The sequence below is a fragment of the Eptatretus burgeri genome, chromosome 13, assembly GCF_056783735.1.
Source record: "Eptatretus burgeri isolate ZD-2024b chromosome 13, Ebu_testis_v1, whole genome shotgun sequence".
NCBI lineage: Eukaryota > Metazoa > Chordata > Myxini > Myxiniformes > Myxinidae > Eptatretus > Eptatretus burgeri.
Window position 1 is genome coordinate 6,830,713 of NC_140973.1, and position 16,016 is coordinate 6,846,728.

Consider the following 16,016-nt stretch of genomic DNA (forward strand, 5'->3'; position numbering starts at 1 on the left):
CCAATAAACTGCTCTTTGTGGGGGCTCCATTTTGTGGGGTTCTTTGTGGAAGATCCCTGTGGCCACAGGTACTTAACGGAGGCTTTTCATGGCAGGCAGGGCATTGTATCACAATGTGTGACGTTAAGCTGGGTGTTTCGTCTGTTGGCCATAGTGGATGTTAAAGATCCCATATTGTCTTTAACAAAGAGTATGTGCATAATCGTCAGCCCTCTGAGCAAATTCCAAATTCCTGTCCATAACAAACTTCAGTTGAATATGAAGCTTCGTCAGCCAGTTCATGAAAGACTTGGGTCAAATCCTTACATACCTTTCTCCCCAAGAAGACAATGCAATTAATTGGCGTCGTTAAAAGTAGTAGTAGTTTGTTGCATTCATAGCTATTGAAGCCAGTTTCAGGAAAAAAAAAGAAAACAAAAAATACACAAATGCGATGGCACTTTTCCCACACTAAAATGTCCATTATACCAAACACAATGCTGTCGAACGTGCCTTTCAATACCACCTATTGATGAGATTACATGACATGAAATAGCAAGAGCAATGATGATGGGCACATCATTCAGTGTGAAAGCTGGATGCCTTGTAAGCCACGACCAAAGCGTGAAGGGCTCAGACGGGGGAGCGTGCACACAGTATCCTCAAAATTGTCTTCCTTTTTGTTATTATCCCCACCAGACTCGGTGGCAAGATGGTTAGAGCATCCGCTCAGAATCTTGTAGCTGGAAGGGAGGTCAGTGGTTCAAACACCATCCGAGTCATACCAAATATATATTTTTAGTGGTACGTGTTGGGGGTGCTGCTTCTTTGCTTGATGCTAAGCATTTAAAAAGACAGCACAAACAAACAATGGTGAGAAGGAAATGACAAAACACCCAGTATAACCCTTGCAAAGAAATTGCTTCGGCAGCGTCGACGCTCTGCGAAGAGCATGGTATATCAAAATCAAAAGTTGTTATTATGTTTCCTGGAGGGAGGCTCAAGTGTTTAGTCTTTGTATCTGTGGTGTCCCATTTTTTGGAAGAAAAAAAACGTTTGTTTTCATTATAAGTAGAATTTCAAGTGCGACTAATTGGCTAATATTTCGAGTTGGCTATACCAAGAACCATCAATGATCTCCAATCACAGCCCTCTCGTTGTTCTCTGTGTTCTGATGAGATTTCCACTGCTTATCATGAGGAAGCATCACAACTGAAAGTGAGATTGTGAGCACAATTCCTGAGCAGCAATTTTAATTATAAAGAGATATTCTCAAGGATTCACTTGCAGGAGACGATTAATTCTTCTCGTTGCATCACATTCATTGCAGACATACAAATAACGATTTTTAAAAAACTTTCACATCTTTCTTGATAAATCCATGAGCTTGACAACAACCTTTATCAAGTTTTATCAGTTCTGTATTTAACAAGGACAACCTCTTGCATTAACCACATTTCCAATTTTTTTTTTTTTTAAACCATCCAAAGACATGTGCTCCTCCAAGTGAAGCTTCCAGGTGAAGCAACAAAATATACAAACAAAGAGCATGCACAGATTGGACGTCAGCAATGGCTGACCTTTGATGAGAGGTTGCAGAGCCTTGCAAACTTGCAATAACTGCTCTGAGATTCCATGAGGAAGCCATGGGCAAGAAGCAAGTGAGCAAGCCCTTTCCATCTGGTAGCAGGATGATTTTTGCCGGAGCCAAACCCTGATTTACTGCGCAGGGATGCAGGCAGACGTTCTGCACTCTGTGGAAAAGGAGGACATGAGAAAGTATGAGAAAATGCAAAGAATATCGATGGAGTACATAATCATACTCAAAATAAAGACCATTTACTGCACCAGAGTTCCAAGAAGGAAGCCAGACCACACACACACACACACACACACACACACACACACACACACACACACACACACACACACACACACACACACACACACACACACACACACACACACACACACACACACACACACACACACACACACACACACACACACACACACACACACACACACACACACACACACACACACACACACACACACACACACACACACACACACACACACTACTTACAAAAGCTATTTTACTTGAAGTTATAACTCTTATTTATTTGAACTTGGCGAGCACTCTATAAGCCCACACTTGCAGGGGTGTGTTCAGTTCCCAAGTTTTTATTTTCTTCTTTTTTTGGAAGATCGGTCATGTGGGGCCCTAGGAAATTGCACGGGTTGCATGGCCCTCATGCTGTCTCTGCCCAGGCCCATGTTGAGCTCTGGACCTACCATGAGCACGGGGCCCTGGGTTCGCAGGGCCCGTGCATTAATCCCCCACTGCCTGCTAGCATTCGGAGCTGCTGGGATTACGGGTTTCCTGGGTCAAAACTAAGATCCAGGCTTTCAATGACATCTTGGATGCTGCTATCCTGTCTGTGCCTGTTTGTGGTGAAGATGTTGAGGTCGTGGAGAGATTCACGTACCTTGGCAGTGATATTAATGTCTCTGCTGGCTGTGAGTCAGAGGTCAATAGACGTCTGGGTCGGGCCTGGGGAGTCATGGATTCACTGGGTAATGGGGTGTGGCGCTGAGGGCACATGTGCGGGAGGACGAAAGTCTGAGTCTTCAGGTCCTTGGTGCTTCCAGTCTTGCTCTATGGATATGAAACTTGGACTCTGACCAAGGATCTGAGACGGAGACTTAATTCCTTTGGTACCAGGTCTCTTTGGAGAATCCTTGGCTATCGCTGGTCGGACTTTGTGTCCAACGAGCGGTTGCTGAGAAAGACTCAAATGAGATTTGTTACTCTCATAGTCCGTGAGCGTCAGCTGTAGCTGTATGAACATGTGGCTCGTTTTCCTGACGCTGATCCTGCTCACCAGATTCTCTCAGCGAGGGAGTCTCATGAGTGGAGGAGGCCAATGGGCCGACCACGTGCCTCGTGGTTGCAGCAGGTTGATCGGCATCTCAAGGAGATGGAGATGGGCCAGGCATCTGCCTGGGGGGTGGCCAGACGGAGACCCTGAGTACCGGCTGAAAGTGGACGCAGCGACGCGCTGCTCTGGCGTATGCTCCCATACCTAACCTGACCTGCTAGCATTAGCAGGCAGACATAAATCATGCCATGTTATATTTTGCTGAAGGACAGCATGTTATTGCCAGCACTCAGGCCAAATTCTAATTTCCTGTCAGCTTCATCAAATTACAGGGCTGTCCAGCCAGATCGTGAAAGACTTGATTGAGCTAAGTCCCCACCACGGTTGACCCCACAAGAAGCTGGGAATAATTGGGATCATCATAGTAGTAGTTAGAGGTGGCGTATACTGTACCTCTGGTAGCTTATACCTGTTGCTGTGTTCAGGCCTTTTTAAAAATTATTCTTTGTAAACATAGTCGAGGCTTGTGGAAGAGCTAGAATTTGTACACTGAACGGATCATGATACAACAGGACAAATGAACGGTTGAGAGAGTGGGGAAACACCAACAGCAGAGTTGAAGGCCAAGGTAGAGGGAGACTTGAACAAACAATGGGTGTGGGGTGGAATGAGGGGCAGGAGAGGATGCATAGCACGGATAAGAGATATAAAAGGAAACTCAGGAGTGAAAACTGGAAATTTGGAAGGAGGGGGGGGGCGTTGGGGGTGGGGTGGGTTAATGAGTGGAGAAAAGATCATCGTTTTGGATTGAGGATGATCTGAGATGGTGGTGAACAGCTGTCTTGAAGACCTGGAGGTAAGAAAGAGATTGAAGAGCATATGGAAGTTGGTCCCCCAGGCAGGAGAAAGGAGAAAAGAGGAACGAATGAGTGGAGGTGCACAGTGATCCTCTCTTGAGGTTGTTTCACCAGAAGTGGGTTAATGGTGGACTGTGCGTGCCCTGCAGAAACTAGGGGGGTAGGGAAACACAGAAAGAGTAGACCAGAAAGGAGGTGGGAGAAGACAGAGACCACGACATATCTGCGATGGCAAAGTGAGAGACACATAGACTCAGCTTCGTCGTGGGAGATTCCAATAATCTTTAAGGCCTTGGTTTCCATGGCGTCAAGCTGAGCAAGGTGTGAGGGCAGGGGCACCACCACCACCAGAAAGTGTGGGAGTTTGTTCCAGAGGTGGGGAAAAAGAGGAATGAAAGGGTGAATATGAGCAGTAATTCTTGATTTTGGCAGTTTCACCAGAGGGCGGTTGCTGGCGGACCTCGGGCACCCTGCGGAAATATTAAAGGGACAGAGCACAGACAAAGCAGGAGTTGCAAGGGTGGTGAGGAGTTGGTTGAAGACAGAAACACCACCGTCCTGCCTGCGTTGAGAGCGTGCAAGACCCAAAGACTCAGCTCCATCGCGGGAGATACCAATGATCCAAAAAAGCCTTGGTTTCCACAGCACGAAGCCGAGATAGGTGTGAGGCAGGAGCACCAGCCCAGAGGGGAGAGCAGTACTCCATCGATCTACAGATGAAAGCCTTGTATGCAGAGGATGCTTAGTCGGCGGCTGGCTTTGGAGACCAACTTTGAAATCTGGTTTGCCCAAGAAAGATCATGGCTGATAGTGAGATCCAGAAGTTTGAATAACTGAACTTCCTTAACAGTGGATGGGGGGGGGGGGGTTTGGGGGAGGAGGGGGTTGCCAAACTGTTATTTCAGAGAGAGGTAGAGTTTGTTACTTGGGAATAACTGCTGAAATCAATCTATCCAGGTTATTCCCAATATGTTTGATCTTTGTTCCTTTCTCTTTCACATTGCTCTTTAGTCTTTCACACTTCTTTTTACTTTTTCACATTTCTCTTTATTTGTGCTAATTCTTGCTTTTTCTTTTTTCTCTATTTTATCTCCCTTTTACTCTTAATTCCTCTCTCTATTTATCTATCTACAGAGCAGTGAAATGTTACAATTTTATTTTTGTAAGGCTCACTTGGCTGTGCCTGGAGAGGTTTGAGAGTAGAGTAGTAGCAGCTGAAAACAGAATCCGATCCGGGTTGCTCCTGATGACTCGATCTTTGGTCTTTGCTTATTTGGGTTCCTTATGGACTCCATTATTATTATTTTTTTGTATACCACGTCGAAGCTCATGTAAGAGCTAACACAGAGAACATAAAACATGGCAGGACACAAAAGAGGTGGGAGAGGGAAGCACAAAATAGAGGTGAACAGAGACAATGGGAGATCCGTGGAAGGGGGAGGTGTACATGGGGTCAACAAGAGGGTACTACAGGGACTTTCAGAAAGGAAAACAGGGAATTTGAAGGAGGTGTGTTTGGGGTGGATTAACGGTAGTAGAAAAGATCAACATTATGGATGGGGAAAGATATGAGATGGTGGTGAACAGATGTTTTGAAGACATGGAGGGAGGAGTGGGATTGAAGAGCGTGTTGGAGTTTGTTCCAGAGGCAGGGAAGAAGAGGAATGAAAGAGTGAAGGTGAGCAGTAATTCTTGATTTTGGCAGTTTCACCAGAAGGGTTTTTTTTTCGCTGACCTTGAGTGCCCTGCAGAAATATATGAGGGACAGAGCACAAACAGAGCAGGGGAGGCAAGGCCAGAGAGGAGACGTTAGAAGACAGAAAGACCACCGACTTGCCTCCAGTGAGAGAGTGAGAGACCCAAAGACAGCTTCATCGGGGGAGATGCCAATGATCCTAAAAGCCTTGGTTTCCACAGCGTGAAGTCGAGCTCGGTATGAGACAGGAGCAACACCCCAGAGGAGAGAGCAGTATGAAAAGAGAGAGAGCTCCATCAGACTGCGGATGAAAGTTTGTAAGTCGTTAGAGGCTTAGGTGTGCCAGTGAAGGACTTTGCACAACGTAGGATGCCAAGTCGGCGACTGGCTTTGGAGGCCAGCTTGAAGATGTGGCTTTCCCAGGGATGATCGTGGAAGACAGTGAGGCACAAAACCTTGAATGAAAGGACTTCTTCAAGGGGATTGTTGAGAAAGTAGGTGGGGAGGGTTTTCCAGAGGGTTCTTTCAGATTATACATAGTGAGGGTTTGAGATTTGTCAGGATTGAAAAACATGTTCCAAGTGCTTGACCAGCTTGTGATTTTATTCAGGTCTGCAGAGAGTGAAGAGGCTGCTGCCTGCCGATCAGAGGGATGAAGGATGGTACAGCAGAGGGTGGAGTCATCAGCAAAGAGATAAAGAGGATTTTCCAGAGTCTGAGAGATCATTGATGAAAACCAGAAAAAGCACAGGGCCTGGAACACTGCCTTGAGGAACTTCAGCCTGGACAGGTAGAGGTGATGAGAGAATTCCATTGAGAGCCAAGCGTTGACTGTGAAAGGAGAGGAAGTCCACCACCCATGAGTAGAGATCACCTTGGACACTATAAGAAGTGAGTTTGGTGAGCAGTGCGGGATGCCAAACCGTATTGAAAGCTCACGATATGTCTAGGGAGACGGCTCTGATCTCATGTTTGGCATTTATGACCTCCATCCATTGTTGGGAAAGCAGAGCAGCATGTCCAGCGTAGAGTGACCTGGTCTGAATCCAAATTGATGGTCGGAAATAAAGCCATTGGAGAAGAGGAAGGATTTGATGTCAGAAGCGATGATGGATTCCATGACCTTGCTGATGATTAGGAGCAGGCTGATTGGTCTTTTAGTTGCCTGGATCTGTTTTTGAAGCTTTTGCAGCATTTGGTCCTTCATTTGATAGTAGTAAGTAGGAGAAGTGCAGTGCCTTCAGAAAGTATTCACACCCCTTGACTTTTCACATTTTGTTGTGTTTGCCTGAATTCAAAATTGATTGAATAGAAAAAAAATTTAGTCACCGATCTCCACAAAATACCCCATAAATGACAAAGTAAAAACATGTTTTTGTAAATTTTTACAAATTAATTGAAAATGAGAGAGAAGCATCTAATTTCCATAGGTATTCATTCCCCCCCCTCCCTCCCCACCCCGAGTCAATACTTTGTACTGCAGAAGCGGCTTTGGCAGTGGTTGCAGCTTCGAGTTTACTTGGGCATGTCTGTATCAGCTTTGCACATCTGGATTTGGGGATTTTCTCCCATTCTTCCTTGCAGATTTACTCAAGCTCTGTTAAGTATGTTTGATGGGGAGTGTCAGTGAACAGCAATCTTCAAGTCTTTCAACAGATTCTCAATGAGTTTCAAGTCTGGGGTTGGCTGGGCCACTCAAGGACTTTGACATTCTTGTTCTGAAGCCATTCCATTTGTTGCTTTGGCTGTATGCTTGGGGTCATTGTCCTGTTGGAACGTAAATCTTCGCTGCATTCTAAGGTCGTTTGCACTCTGAAGCAGGTTCTCCTCAAGGATTTGCCTGGATTTGGCTCCATTAATTGTTCCTTCTGTCCTTACAAGTCTCCCAGTCTCTGCTGCTGAAAAGCATCCCCATTGCATGATGCTGCCACCACCATGTTTACGGGAGGGATCGTGTTAGATGGATGATGAGATGTGCTTGGTTTCTGCCAGATGCAGCGCTTTGCATTCAGGCCAAAGTTCAATTTTCTTCTCATCAGACCACATAATCTTTTGCCTCGTGCTCTCAGTCTTTCACGTGCCTTTTTGAAAACTCCAGGTGTGCTGCCATGTGCCTTTTTAGCAGCGTCTCACGTAGCGAATGCTGCTCATAGAGAGCTCGGCGTTCTTCTTCTTCTTCTTCTTCTTCTTCTTCTTCTTCTTCTTCTTCTTCTTCTTCTTCTTCTTCTTCTTCTTCTTGTGAAGACAAAACCTTAACCTCTAGGACTCGGCTCTTGTATATACAAGATCCGGATCTCCTTAAATACTAAGCACATGTACACATCCTCGCATTGACAGTGCCTTTTGATAGCATCTATCATGAACTTTTAAATATATTCGGACATTTGCTTTAAAGTTTCGAAAAGTTGACGTTACTATTTAAAGATTATTCCATTTATCGTATTGTAATTTCGTAAATACACTATTTATTTCGTAAATACACTATACTATATATCGTAAATACGTAAATACATCATGACTGGTCTCGCCATTGGCTTAATCAAGGCACGTGATGAAATATCGGAATTTTTTTTTTTTTTTTGCCGACAAAACCTTTAGGACGCTGCTCTTGGACACATTTGTCCTTGTTCTCAGGAGTGGCTTCTGTCTGGCCATTCTCCCACAAAGCCGAGATTTGTGAAGTGCTGCAGAGACTGTTGTCCTTCCTACAGATTCTCCCATCTCAGCCAAGGAACTATGTATGTAGTTCTGTCAGAGTGGTCATTGGGTTCTTGGTCACCTCCCTGACCAAGGTCTTTCTTCAGTTTGGTCAGATGGCCAGCCCGAGGAAGAGTCTGGGTCATCCATATTCTTTCCATTTCCTAATGATGGAGCTCACAGTTCTCTTGGGACCTTTCAACACTCTAGAAATTGTTTTATACCCTTCCCCAGATCTATGCCTCCACACAATTATATATTGGAGTTCAATGGACAGTTCCTTAGACTTCATGGTTGAGTTTCTGCTCTGACATGCACTGTCAACTGTGGGACCTTATATAGAAAGTTGTGTTTCTTTATAAATCATGTCCAGTCAATTGAATTGGCCACGGGTGGACTCCAATCAAGTTGTGGAGATGATCAAAGGATGATCAAAGGAAAATGGATGCAGCTGAGCTCAATTTGGAGTCTCATAGCAAAGGTTAAATACTTATTGACTCAAGACATTTCAGCTTTTCATTTTTAATCAATTTGTCAAAATTTCTTTAAAAAAATTCCACTTTAACATTATGGGGTATTATTATGTGCTGATCAGTGACAAAAAAAACTCTCAATTCAACCCATTTTTAGTTCAGGCAGTAACACATCAAAATGTGAAAAAGTTAAGGAGTGTGAATACTTTCTGAAGGCACTGTAAGAAGAAGTAGTAGTAGTAGTAGTAGTAGTAGTAGTAGTAGTAGTAGTAGTAGTAGTACTAGTAGTAGTAGCAGCAGAAGCAGCAGCAGCAGCAGCAATGGTTCTTCTTGCGTATGGTAGCTTAGCTACCGGGGTTGCTATCATTTCTTGGAAGCGCGACTGTGTCGCTGATGCAGTGCCCCTCGACCAGTACACACTGGTACTCATTTCGCCGACCTCAGAAGGATGACAGGCTGAGTCAGCCCCCTGGTGTATCAATTCAGCGACCAACAGGGCTTGAACTCAGGACCCTAGAATCCCAAGCCGCCACCCTAACCACTAAGCCAACACCAGGCTAGTCGTAATGGTATTGTTGTTTGAATCTCTGCTCTGAGTCTATTTGATTCCTATCCTGGCTGTGCCATACCAAAGACTTCCAAAAATGGAATGGCTTGCTTGATGCTCACCATTTGAAGGAAAGAGCATGAACAAACTCCATCATTTCATATCCATGACACCACATCCCAATGACAGGCCTGACAGGAGTTGCTTCCCTCTCTGCTAACCTAGAAAGGAAATGTTCATTTTTTTTGCCTTTTCACTGGTCTGACACTTTTTGCATTTTTACTTACATGACACAGTTACTGGTCAGACACATCATTCAACCCTGCCTCCACAAACATCTCACATTCTCACCCTGCCACTTTGGAAATGCTGTCAAAGGAACCCATTTATTTCCACAATGAACCAGTAGTTGAGGTTCAGTCTCTACAGCTTCTGGGCCTCACCATCAGCCACCACCTCTCCTGGGCTGACCATATAATGAAGCTCGCTAACCACAGATTGGACATCCTCAATCGTGCCAAGTCCTTCCTTGGTAGATTTGAACTTTTTACAGGCTCCGAGGCTCAATGGAGTAGTTCAGCCCCAATGAGAAAGTTTCCCACCCCCCCCACCCCTCCATTATACCTATCTCTTCTCGCTGCTGTGCAATTCAAATCTCCTAACATCATTATCATCTCCCACAAAGAAAAAGAATCACACAGCTTGCTGCTCTGTCATTAAAGACAGGTTGATGCGCACTGTTGTATAAAACTTCTCCTCTGGTCTTGATCCCTCATGCTGCGTCATCCCTTAGAACATTGGTCCTCAACCTGCGGCCTGTGGGGCGCATGCGGCCCGCGGAGCCCTATACTGCGGCCCGCGAGGACTTTCCAATCAAAACACATTTCCATGTAGCAATTTTAAAGGGGTTTACACAATGCCACTGCCGGCCGGCGCCCTGACCTGAAAAGCCTTACACAATGCCGCTGCCGTTTACCGCCGGGAGGAATCAAATCAATTTGCATCAATAAAATGCATCAATAAAACTCAATAAAATGCATCAATTTTTTTCTGGTTCTCAACATCCTTGGGAGTAGTGAATGTGGCCCGTGGGATCAAAAGGTTGGGGATCACTGCCTTAGAGCTTAGATCTTCCCCAGCTCCTTCAGAATGCACACTATTTCAGAAACCCCCTCCTTGTGAAACTCCAAATATCCAGGCTTTATGTTCACCTCTACATCATTGTTTGTCTCTACTCCCACTTATGAAATGTCCTTCCTCAGCCTATTCAATCCCTCTTCCCTCATGAACCTTAAATTTGTCAGTACACCACCTCCAAAGGTCATCTCCTCTTAAATGGGCTGCGCTAAACCCTCCCCTTCTATTTGATGGTTGCCAGTTTCCCTTCCCTCTCCTCGCTCTCTCTCTCTCTGGTTGCTGGTTGTCATATTGTTGTCCATTGGTCCCACTGCCAGTGCATTGCCTTCTACCATCTCACTCTTCCATAATCTTACATTTTATGTCAAAAAAAAAGAAAAGAAAATTACAACTGACAAACTTCTCGAGTTTGCACCTTACCGCAAAGTCTGTTTTGAGGTTAATCACCGAATGCTAAAAAAATATATTAAAAAAATGAAATAAATCAAACTAACAAACAACAAATGTAGACATACCGATCCTCGCAGGAACAGCACAACACATCCAACACCAAAGCGTCCTCCGAGGGTCTTCACTGCAGAGAGAAACAATAGGCTTTCTTGTCTGTAGTCCTGCATTGGGGTCGTGATTGGAGTATCAGCAGCGAGTGCCGGCCTAAATGTAACAAAAGATAATCCATCAAGTCTAACCATTGTTTAAATGGCTCATGGATATGCAGGTATGCAGCAACAACAATCATTTGTAGACTACCTGAGTTGGCAATTGTCACAGCAGTGAGAGGTACCGCACAGGCCAGTAGTGACCTCTATTAGTTGTGGCTCCTCAAAGTGAGACAGGAGTAGTCTAACAACAAAAGAAAGAGATGCAGCACATCATTAAGTATAAACAGATGGATAGCATCTCAAAAGATATCAAACACTTGAAATACTGAATGCCTTTCAATCCTGACAAATCTCACACTGTCATTATCTCTCTCCGACAGGAAATTCTGGCAACTGCCACCCCCAATCTACTTTGATTTCTCTTGAGGAAGTTCAATCATTCAAACTCCTGGGTCTTGAGAAGAGGTTTCTTAGTTTCAGGACCAGGTGAAGGTTTTTCCAGTTTTTCCTCCTCTTCTTTTTCTCTGTAGCCCTACACGTTTTATAGCTCTCAGCCTTGTTAAAGGTAAATTTTAATTAAAAAAAACGAAAATTAGCTATGATATTTCTTGGGCAAACCACATTTCAAAGTTGGCATCCAAAACCAGCCAATGACTGGGTATCCTCCATCATACAAAGCCTTTGCTTTGTACACCTGTACTCCTATCGACCTACAACGCCTTAACCCGCAGCTTCATGGAGTACTGCTCTCCCCTCTGTGCTGGCTCCCTACCTCACACCTTGCTCAGTTTGACACCATGGAAACCAAGGCCTTCAAGATTATTGGAATCTCCTGCGACGAAGCTGAATCTCGGGGCCTATCACGACACCATTGCAGACAGGTAGGTGGTCTCTCTGTATTCCACCGCCTCCTTTCTGGTCTTGCACCCCTGCTCTTTCTGTGATGTGTCCCCCCAAGTTTATGCATGGCACAAACAGTCCACCATCAACCTCCCTTCTGGTTCAACTACCTAAATCAAGGATCACTGCTCACCTCTACTCATTCTTTCCTCTTTTTTCCTGCCTGTGGAACCACCTTCCATACTCTGCAATCCCATTCTTCCCTCCAGGTCTTCAAAATAGCTGTTCAGCACCATCTCAGATCGCCCCAAATCCAAAACCACGATCAAATCTACTCTCATTACCCCGCCCCCCCCCACCACCCCCAAAACACCCACTCAACCCAATCCCTTTCCTTCCAAATTTCAAGTTTTCCCTCCTGAGAGTTTCCTTCTGTATTCATATTATCCACCATATGCATCCTCTCATGCCACTCATTCCTCCCCACAACCATTGTTTGTCCAAGTCTGCCTCTAACTTTGCCTTCAACCTTGCTGTTGGTGTTCATTTGTCCTGTTGTGTCCTGATCCATTCAGTGTACTAATTCTAGCTCTTCCACAAGTCTCGACTATGGATACAAAAAAAAAAACAAAAAAACTAGAGAGTTCATGGAACACGATACCCACATGCAGTGTTCAAGCATATAAAGGAGGGCCTCGTCAGTTTCAGGGTTACATTCTTGAAAATACCTGTGAACAGCAAATCCAGAAACTTTGGGGGCAATGGGGAAAATAAGGTTGGGAACTTGAACTTCAAAATATGTCCAAACTGTACCCTTAATTGACGTGTTTGTGCATTGTTTTTATATTTATTTTCATGAATAAAAGAGTTAAGAACATGAAATAAAGTGTACTATTTGCCTGTATTAAGAACAAACTAAAGTTTTTCTTGAGTTATTAAGATCATGAAACTTACCTTTAATTATGATTATGATGATAAACTTGATACAACAAGTAAAAAAAGACCTAAAATGTCATCGCTGCCAGTCGGCCATCTTGGATCTGATGTCGGAAAAAAAAATGACGTGCTTATATGTAAGCCATCATTCATTATCTGTGTGCCAAGTTTGAAAAATATCGGTAAATGCATGTCCAATAAACCGATAAGACGGACATGCACCAATTGCTTAACCCCACTTTTCGCTTCGCATGGGCGAGGTAATAAATAAATAAATAAATAAATAAAAACTTGGACAAATAGTTAACCGAATATCAATTATTTTTTTTAAGGTGCAACCTCATTCCCACCACCTAACCGCTCTACGTAAACTTTTGTGAAAGCGCTGCATTGGCTCCCACTTTAGCAAAAGTCAAGTATCCATACAGCCAATTATGTCACATATAGGTACAGCATGAAGCTAAATTACCTGAAAGAAGATCAGACATGCTGATAATTTTTGCCACAAATGTTATATCAGCAATGGTTGGTGGCACAGTTTCAAACAAGAGGTTAGGACTACCTGCCTCCCCAGACATATCTTGGATTTTCAACACTGTCTGGAATCCAAAATTGCTTGCCAAACTCACTGCCTGTGGCATACAAGGCTGCCTTCATACTGGGATTTTTGAATTCATCCTCTTCAAGAGTTTATCTGATGCTATCAATGATGCTTCCAATGGAGGCTGGGTTGCCACAAAGCAGTGTATTGGGCCAAGTCTTGTTCCTCATAAACATAAACGACCTCTCGGGTACTTTGGAAAACTCTCTCTTCCTTTTGCAGACAGTAACTGTGTCATTATCTGCCGATGCAGAAATGATTAGATACAGGTTGGGTGTGTAACATGAGTACCAGTTGTACTGGGCCCGGTGTATGCCCCGGTTAAAATAGGTGTACCATATCCCTGTGTGTCGTAAGAGGTGACCAGGGTTGCGTCAGGAAGGGCATCCAGCGTAAAAACCTATGCCAAATCATTATGCGGACAACAAAACGAATTTCCATACCGGATCAGTCGAGGCCCGGGTTACCAACGACTGCTACCGGTATCGGTGGTCAGCAGGGTACCAATGGAAATTGTGCTACTGCTGGGCGAAGGAGGAGAAGGAGACGGGGAAGGCGAGTCTGAAGGCAGTGGGAGAGGGGGAAGGGTAGAAGTATGGAGGTGAGAGTTGGAAATCTGAATGTTGGGACGATGACTGGCAAAGGGCGAAAGTTAGCTGATATGATGGAGAGAAGAAAGGTGGACATACTGTGTGTTCAAGAGACCAAGTGGATGGGGAGTAAGGCTAGGAGCATTGGAGGTGGTTTCAAACTGTTCTACCATGGTGTGGATGGGAGGAGAAATGGTGTCGGGGTAATCCTGAAGGAAGATTATGTCAAGAGGGTATTGGAGGTGAGGAGAGTATCTGACCGAGTGATGAGTGTGAAGTTGGAAATTGAAGGGGTGATGATGAATGTCATCAGTGCATATGCCCCACATATGGGGTGTGAGATGGAGTAAAAAGAAGATTTCTGGAGTGAGTTAGATGAAGTGGTGGAGAGTGTATCCAAGGATGAAAGAGTGGTGATTGGAGCAGATTTCAATGGGCATGTTGGGGAAGGGAATAAAGAGGATGAGGAGGTGATGGGTAGGTACGGTCTCAACAAGAGAAATGTGGAAGGGCAAATGGTGGTAGAGTTTGCAAAAAGAATGGAAATGGCAGTGGTAAATACGTATTTCAAGAAGAAGAAGGAACACAGGGTGACGTACAAGAGTGGAGGAAAGTGCACACAGGTGGATTACATCTTAAGCAGGCGATGCAACCTGAAAGAGATTAGTGACTGTAAGGTGGTGGCAGGGGAGAGTGTAGCTCGACAGCATCGATTGGTGGTCTGTAGGATGACTCTAGAGGTGAGGTTGAGGAAGAGAGTGAGGGCTGAACCAAGGACCAGATGGTGGAAGCTGAAGGAGGAAGACTTGCGTGAAATTTAGGGAGGAGGTGAGACAGGCGTTGGATGGTGGTAAAGATGGGTGGGATGATTGGGCAACGACAGCAGAAGTTGTGAGGGAGATAGCTAGGAAGGTACTTGGTGTGATATCTGGACAGAGGAAGGAAGATAAGGAGACTTGGTGGTGGAATGAGGAAGTACAGGAAAGTATAAGGAAGAAGGGGTTGGCGAAAAAGAAGTGGGATAGTCAGAGAGATGAAGAAAGTAGGCAGGAGTACAAGGAGTGGCGGCGAAAGGCAAAGAGAGAGGTGGCAAAGGCCAAGGAAAAGGCATATGACGAGCTGTATGAGAAGTTGGATACAAAAGAAGGGGAAAAGGATTTATACCGATTGGCAAGACAGAGGGACCGAGCTGGGAAGGATGTGCTGCAGGTTCGGGTGATAAAGGACGTAAATGGGAATGTGCTGACGAGTGAGGAGAGTGTGTTGAGAAGGTGGATGGAGTACTTTGAGGAGTTGATGAATGAAGAAAATGAGAGAGAGAGAAGGTTGGAAGAGGTGGAGATAGTGAATCTGGAAGTGGGGTGGATCAGTAAGGATGAAGTGAGGACTGCTATGAAGAAGATGAAAAGTGGAAAGGCAGTTGGCCCAGATGGAATACCAGTGGAGGCATGGAAGTGCTTAGGAGAGATGGCAGTGGGGTTGTTAACCAGATTGTTTAATAAAGTCTTGGAAAGTGAGAGGATGCCGGAGGAGTGGAGATTAAGTGTACTGGTTCCGATTTTCAACAATAAGGGTGATGTGCAGAGTTGTGGAAATTACAGAGGGATAAAGTTGTTAAGCCACACCATGAAGTTGTGGGAAAGAGTCGTGGAAGCTAGGTTGAGAGGAGAGGTGACGATCTGTGAGCAGCAGTATGGGTTTATGCCGGGAAAGAGCACCACTGATGCGATGTTTGCTTTGAGAATGTTGATGGAGAAGTATAGGGAAGGCCAGAAGGAGTTACATTGTGTGTTTGTGGATTTAGAGAAAGCTTATGATAGGGTGCCAAGAGAGGAGTTGTGGCATTGTATGAGGAAGTCGGGAGTGGTGGAGAAGTATGTGAGGATCGTGCAGGATATGTATGAGGACAGTGTGACAGCGGTAGGAATGACGGACCGGTTTAAGGTAAAAGTGGGATTGCACGAAGGATCGACTCTGAGCCCTTTCCTGTTTGCAATGGTGATGGACAAGTTGACGGACGAGATCAGACTGGAGTCCCCATGGACCATGATGTTCGCGGATGACATCATGATCTGTAGGGAGAGTAGGGAGCAGGCTGAGGCGAGCCTCGAGCGGTGGAGGTACGCACTGGAGAGAAGGGGAATGATAGTCAGTATAAGTAAGACGGAGTACATGT

At 44.9% G+C, this 16,016-nt stretch overlaps 1 protein-coding gene across 1 annotated transcript in view; it reads right to left on the reverse strand.

Annotated features, from left to right (window-relative positions):
- WRN (WRN RecQ like helicase) overlaps positions 1-16,016 on the reverse strand; it is a 115,384-nt gene that overhangs the window by 4,422 nt on the left and 94,946 nt on the right. Inside the window, 3 exon segments of the mRNA XM_085850958.1 lie at positions 1,560-1,733; positions 10,787-10,925; positions 11,022-11,114. Of these exon segments, the coding sequence (XP_085707084.1) occupies positions 1,560-1,733; positions 10,787-10,925; positions 11,022-11,114 (406 nt within the window).